Below are 6,000 nucleotides of genomic sequence, written 5' to 3'. Positions count from 1 at the left end.
CACTATGTCACCGCCGACATCATCATACTTGTTTGGTTGTTTTTTGTCTGCACGTCTGTCCATTTCCCGGAGGGTGCGAGGGGAAAGATGCGGCCAGCGTTCCTGGGGCCAGCCAGGAGCTAGATGGACACCTAGAGGGAGAGGCCTAGAGCCGAGGGCCTGGGAGGGCGGGGCGGAGGCAGCTTAGGGGCCGGTCAGCCCGTTGCCAGGAGGCGGGCTGGCAGGGACACAATGGGGTTTGAGAGTTAGGCCGGGCGGGGGCGAAAATCCAGGCATCCCACCTTGCCTCCCCGGTCGGGAGCCACAGGACCAGGTTAGTGCATCAGCTTCGAGGGCTCCTCTGGATACTGGGACCCCCACACCATGCCCTCACTTTTGCCCAATGCTCCAGAAATATCTCACTCGTGTGCCCCCCTTCCCCAGTGTTGAGTCCAAACCTGGCGTGTGCACACACCTAGACTGGGCTCGTTTTGGGGGTAGGGGATGGGGGTGAGGGGTGCCACCCATAGGGCCGGGAAAGCTAGGGTTTGTTTCCCCGGGCGCCTGGGATACGGAATGGGTCCCGCCCCGAGGTCGGGGCGGAGGGGCCGGGGCTGCCACCTTCTGTCCACAGGTCTGCACGTAAGCGCACCCCATCAGCGCCATGGGCTCGGACGTCTGGGTCGGCTCGTGGCGGCCACACCGGCCCCGCGGCCCCATCGCGGCGCTCTACAGCGGGCCGGGGCCCAAGTACATGCTGCCACCAAACACCGGTACCCACTGGGGCGCTGGGACGCGCGGGCGAGGGCCTTCTGGGAGGAGGGCGCGTAGCCGGGGCCGGGCACGACCCGTCCGGACGGCGCGGGGTCCTCGCAGCTGGCGGTGGGGGTGAGGGGCAGCCCCGTGATGCTGGGACGTGCCCACAGGCTACCGCCTGCACGACCCCTCGCGGCCCCGCGCCCCAGCCTTCTCCTTCGGCGCCCGCCTGCCCACGCAGCAGACATCGTACGGCCCCGGGCCCAGCCACCTGGTGCCCTCCGGCATGACCGTGCGCGGCCCCGACGGCTCCCCCGCCTACTCCATCTACGGCCGCCTGCGCCACACGGCGCCCGACCTCACTCCCGGACCCGGTCAGGTCCCCTGGGGCCCTGGGTCCCCTCCGCGCCCAGCCGCCTACAGGGAGGCCCTAACCTGAAGCCCTTCTCCCCCCTGGGTGCTCACACTTCAAACTCAGCCCCACTGTATCTGGATCTCAAAAGAACTCCAAGCCCCCGAGGGACTCTGGCAAGCGGTGGCCCGGGTTCCCCTGAACCCCAGGAGCCCCGCCGGGCTTCTGCTCACACACCCCGGCCCGCCCCGCAGGCAGGTACTTCCCGGAGAACGCGGGGAAGGCGACCTACCCTAGCGCACCGCGGCACACCATCGCGGCCCGAACCTGGGGCTCCCAACTGAATCAGCAGACCCCAGGTAAGACCCGAGAGGTGCATTCCAGCACTGAGGGCCTTTCCATCCCAACCGGGACGCCCCCCTCCCCAGCTGATCCGCAAAGAAGACCCCCGGGCCCCACCCCTTGCCGGCTCCTCCTCAGGCCCCGGGGCCTACACGGTGCCCTCACTCCTGGGCCCGCGCGTCGTGGGTAAGACCTCGGCCCCAACGTACTCCATCTATGGCCGAAGTGCAGTGGGAAGCTTCTTCGAGGACCTCAGCAAGGTGGGGACGTGCTGCGGGGCGCAGCGCGGGGAGAGCGCAACCCGGTGGATTGCTGGAAGCAAGGGGTGGGCTGGGGGTTGGCCTGGAACGGAGTGATAACCCCAGGCCTCTTCTGGCCTCCCGCAGACTCCTGGGCCCTGCGCCTACCACGTGGTCAACCCTGGAATTTACAAGCCTCGGGCGCCCCAGTTCTCCATGCTGGCACGGACTTCACTCCCTCAAGACAATACCCAGAAGCCTGGACCCGCAGCCTACAACGTGGACCAGGTGATGTGGAGTCCAGGGTCGAGGGTCGGAGGCGGGGGATGAGTGTCAGGGGCTTGACAGGTGGCTCCAGGAGCTCATCCACCTCTCCTGGGTCTGCAGCACCGGAAGCCTCAGGGCTGGAGCTTCGGAATCCGCCACTCGGACTACCTGGCCCGGATGACGACCGAAAAGGATTACTGACCCGCCGGGCGGGCGTGGCCCCCACAAATGTTTGCTTAAAGCTTCGGGAGCCAGCAGCGCGTCCGTCTCTCTGTGCTCGTTCCCGGCGCGACTAGGGAAGTGGGGCAGGTGCTTGCGCTCCCCGGATCCCCGCTGGGGGCGACAGACTTCCGGGCTGGGAGGGCCCGCGGTGATTGGCCAAGTCAGGGCGCACGCCCGTCCGAAGTCCGCGGGCCCCTCCCGAAGGCCGGGGGACCCGCCTTTTCCGTGATTGTGGACCGGTGGGCATTTCCCTGCCATCCCGGGGAAGCAAGACAGGGGGGAGTCCGGCTGGAATTCCAAGTGGGTCGAGCGAAGTCGCAGTCTGCGAGAGGTAGGGCCGGGGATCAAGTTGAGAGGCTGAGAAGTGGGGACGTACATACACTGCCCAGGTGCAGGAAGAAAGGCGGGCAAGCAAATCGAAACTGAGTCGGGACAGGTGCACTGGGCTGCAGAGACTATGTGCAGGCTCCAAGCCATATCGCACCCCCGCAGGCCTCGAGTGATGGCGACCCCAGTTGTGCCAGGTGACCTCTCGGCGGGAGGGAGCTGGGGGGGTCCTGACCCCCGGCCAGAGCCCAAGCAGCTCCCGGAGCTCATTCGCCTGAAGCGAGACGGAAGCCGCCTGAGTGAGGGGGACATCCAGGCCTTTGTTCGCGCGGTGGTGGACGGGAGTGCGCAGGGTGCACAAATTGGTGCGTGGGGACCCCACCCCTGGCCGCATGCCCCTGAGGGCATCCCACAACTGTCACTGGCCCCAGAGTAACTGGTGACTGTGGGTATACCCCTCCCCGTGTCTACACTATTGTACCCCATACCTAGGGGCCATGCTCATGGCCATCCAACTTCGAGGCATGGACCTGGAGGAGACTGCTGCGCTGACCCGGGCCCTGGCCCAGTCTGGGCAGCAGCTGGAGTGGCCAGAGGCCTGGCACCAGCAGCTCGTGGACAAACACTCTACAGGGGGAGTGGGTGACAAGGTCAGCCTGGTCCTGGCACCTGCCCTGGCTGCCTGCGGCTGCAAGGTTAGAAAATGCCTCCTCCAAAGACTCGTGACTCTAAGGGGCCAGCAGCCCAGAGCAGTTCCCACTTTCAAACCTTGTTCAGAGCCCCCCAAGGGCAAGGGCAGGACAGACCTAGGACTCCTGCTATCAGTTTCCCCATACTATGGCCAAGTAATCGAGCTGCCAGTATTCATTTCTGTATCTCAGACCAGACGCCTAAGCTGGGTACTCCTCCATCACCCAGGGATAAGTACTAGGCTCGCCCCCACTAACCACCCACCAAAACCAGGACAATTTCCTTCCCATACCCTCTCCACCAGTTAGTTGGACACTCACTTTAACTGCCTAGTAAACACTTAAGCCAGTCTTAGGAGTTGAGAGTGGGGCAGGGGGTAGGGAGGAAAATACAGGTGTACTCAGCACCCCTGCCCAGCAGGTGCCAATGATCAGTGGACGTGGTCTGGGACACACAGGGGGTACCTTGGATAAGCTGGAGTCCATCCTTGGATTCACTGTCACCCAGAGTCCAGAGCAGGTAGAAATGGGCCACTGATTGGTCACTGGTCTGGGTTACTGATCAGCCAGAATCTCTGGTCATTAATTAGGGTCACTAATGAAAATATTGATCAGAGTTGCTTATGCATCATTGCTGGTCGCTGAAATTTGTCCAGTGGAACTTTGAAGCCATTACTAGGGGCTTGATCAAAATTACTGATGTCACTATCAATCACCAGTTGGTCACAGGACATTGGACAAGGTCTCTGATGGGTCAGACCAGGAGGACTTATCAAGCCCACTCAGAAGCTACTGGTGGTGATTGTGGACATTTGGCAAGGTTACTGATGAATTCTTGATCAGTGTCAGTAATGGGGTCATTGGTGAGAGGTTACGCAGAGCCCTGAAGCAGTGGGGTTTGCCAGATGCAAGGGATACTGGAGCAAGTGGGCTGCTGTATCGTGGGTCAGAGCCAGAAGCTGGTTCCTGCAGATGGAATTCTGTATGCTGCCAGAGACGTGACAGCCACTGTCGACAGCCTGCCGCTCATCACAGGTGATCCGACCCCAGGGCCCACTCCCAGTGCCTACCAAGTCCAATGGATGATCACCACCAGGTCCTGTCACCATCATAGGGTTCCTGACCCCTCTTGGCTGACCTTAGTATCCCCACAGCCTCCATCCTCAGCAAGAAGGTGGTGGAGAGACTGTCAGCACTGGTGGTGGATGTAAAGTTTGGAGAGGCTGCCGTTTTCCCCAGCCGAGCACAAGCCCGAGAGCTAGCGGGTGCGCTGGTGAGCACCTGTGCCTGCGGCAGGCTGTGACCTCCCCGTGTGTGTGTGTGGGGGGGGGGGGGGCGTGGCATCTCTGTGGGCAGGTGAGGACTCCAGCCCCATTCCCCTTCATATATTGAGCAGTTCAGTATTCACATGCCCCTGCCCACTCAACAGCCCTGACACTCCAAACTTCTAGCTGGCAATCCCTCCCTTCTTCAGCATGGTCACCCAGTGATCTGGTCATGGGACTGGGGACACTATGGCAGACACCTAGCCCAGCCAGGAGCAAGGTTGCTCAAGGCAGTCCTGACACCAGTCCCCTTGAGGTCTGGTGTCCCCGGCCTTTCCCAAACACCCTCAGGGCACTGACAATGGATGGCAGAGACAGGAGTTGAATGTCAAGCAGGCAGTAGGCAGCCCTGCGGGGTGCAGGATGGGTCCACGACGGCCCTTGTTTCTTTAGGTTGATGTGGGGACGGGCCTGGGGCTCCGGGTCGCAGCCGCCCTGACAGCAATGCACAAACCGCTGGGTCGAAGCGTGGGCCACTCCTTGGAAGTGGAGGAGGCACTGCTCTGCATGGACGGCGCGGGGCCATCGGACCTGAGGGACCTGGTCACTAGACTAGGTGAGGGGCCTGGGGGGGCGGGATCCGAGCTACAATGTCACCCCACCAGGGGTCCCCCCAGCCGCTGCTGTTTCTGAGCCCCAGCCCCGCCCGCAGGGGGCGCCCTGCTCTGGCTGAGCGAACAGGTGGGGACTCCGGCGGAGGGCGCCGACCGGCTGGCCGCGGCGCTGGATGACGGCTCGGCCCGAGGCCGCTTCGAGCAGATGCTCGCGGCGCAGGGCGTGGAGCCGAGCCTGGCCCGAGCCCTGTGCGCCGGGACCCCCGCGCGGCGCCGGCAGCTGCTGCCCCGAGCACAGAAGCAGGAGGAGCTGCTCGTGCCGGCGGACGGTGAGCGCCCCGAGCCCCATCCCGGCCCTAGACCCCACTGTGGTGCCAGTCCGTCCCCCGGGCCTCATCATCTACCCACCTAGCGTCCCTCCTCCCCAGGCCAGGGCCCTCGCCCCATGCTCCGCCCCGAACCCCCTCATCTATCCATCCGGAGACCCCCGCCCCGTGCCCCGGCCCGCCCAGCGCCCTGTCCCCGCAGGCACCGTGGAGCAGGTTCGGGCGCTGCCTCTGGCGCGCGTGCTGCACGAACTCGGGGCTGGGCGCAGCCGCGCCGGGGAACCGATCCGGCCAGGAGTGGGTGCCGAGCTGCTGGTCGACGTGGGCCAGAGGGTGCGCCAAGGTGAGCGTCGCCCCCGGCCCGGCCCGGCCGCGCGCCCGGCACCCGCGCCGGCCGCTGACCCCACCGCCGCCTGCAGGGACGCCCTGGCTCCGCGTGCACCTGGACGCGCCCGCGCTCAGCGCCCCGCAGCGCCGCGCCCTGCAGGGGGCACTCGTGCTCTCGGGCCGCGCGCCCTTCGCCGCCCCCTCGCCCTTCGCGGAGCTCGTCTTGCCGCCGTCCACCAACCCGCAGCAATAAAGCCCAGGAGTCCGAAGCCGAGTCCGAGCCTTGGTGTGCGGG

At 64.8% G+C, this 6,000-nt stretch overlaps 2 protein-coding genes across 2 annotated transcripts; both read left to right on the top strand.

The window, feature by feature from the left end:
* The first annotated feature begins 243 nt into the window (after positions 1-243).
* CIMAP1B (ciliary microtubule associated protein 1B) lies at positions 244-2,189 on the top strand. The gene is made up of 6 exons (XM_016186518.2): positions 244-752; positions 906-1,109; positions 1,342-1,446; positions 1,568-1,689; positions 1,816-1,956; positions 2,056-2,189. Exons 1-6 carry the CDS (start codon positions 644-646, stop codon positions 2,134-2,136), a joined length of 762 nt encoding a protein of 253 aa, XP_016042004.2. The 5' UTR covers positions 244-643; the 3' UTR covers positions 2,137-2,189.
* Positions 2,190-2,521: 332 nt separating this feature from the next.
* TYMP (thymidine phosphorylase) lies at positions 2,522-5,974 on the top strand. The gene is made up of 9 exons (XM_007519422.3): positions 2,522-2,849; positions 2,977-3,179; positions 3,595-3,693; positions 4,079-4,208; positions 4,328-4,446; positions 4,892-5,054; positions 5,151-5,381; positions 5,581-5,721; positions 5,798-5,974. Exons 1-9 carry the CDS (start codon positions 2,615-2,617, stop codon positions 5,956-5,958), a joined length of 1,482 nt encoding a protein of 493 aa, XP_007519484.2. The 5' UTR covers positions 2,522-2,614; the 3' UTR covers positions 5,959-5,974.
* The last annotated feature ends 26 nt before the right edge of the window (positions 5,975-6,000 follow it).

This window comes from Erinaceus europaeus, chromosome 4, assembly GCF_950295315.1.
Source record: "Erinaceus europaeus chromosome 4, mEriEur2.1, whole genome shotgun sequence".
In the NCBI taxonomy this organism is placed as follows: domain Eukaryota; kingdom Metazoa; phylum Chordata; class Mammalia; order Eulipotyphla; family Erinaceidae; genus Erinaceus; species Erinaceus europaeus.
The sequence above is the reverse complement of the archived record's forward strand: the minus strand, read 5'-3'. Positions and strand labels throughout refer to the sequence as shown.

What these genes read in the sequence shown, in the direction of transcription:
- CIMAP1B (XM_016186518.2), top strand. Translation starts at nt 644, where the DNA reads ATGGGCTCGGACGTCTGGGTCGGCTCGTGGCGGCCACACCGGCCCCGC. An exon ending in CGACCTCACTCCCGGACCCG is followed by an intron (nt 1,110 to 1,341) that starts GTCAGGTCCCCT and finishes CCCGCCCCGCAG; the next exon opens with GCAGGTACTTCCCGGAGAAC. An exon ending in TCTTCGAGGACCTCAGCAAG is followed by an intron (nt 1,690 to 1,815) that starts GTGGGGACGTGC and finishes GGCCTCCCGCAG; the next exon opens with ACTCCTGGGCCCTGCGCCTA.
- TYMP (XM_007519422.3), top strand. Translation starts at nt 2,615, where the DNA reads ATGTGCAGGCTCCAAGCCATATCGCACCCCCGCAGGCCTCGAGTGATG. An exon ending in CAGCCTGCCGCTCATCACAG is followed by an intron (nt 4,209 to 4,327) that starts GTGATCCGACCC and finishes GTATCCCCACAG; the next exon opens with CCTCCATCCTCAGCAAGAAG. An exon ending in GGACCTGGTCACTAGACTAG is followed by an intron (nt 5,055 to 5,150) that starts GTGAGGGGCCTG and finishes CCCCGCCCGCAG; the next exon opens with GGGGCGCCCTGCTCTGGCTG.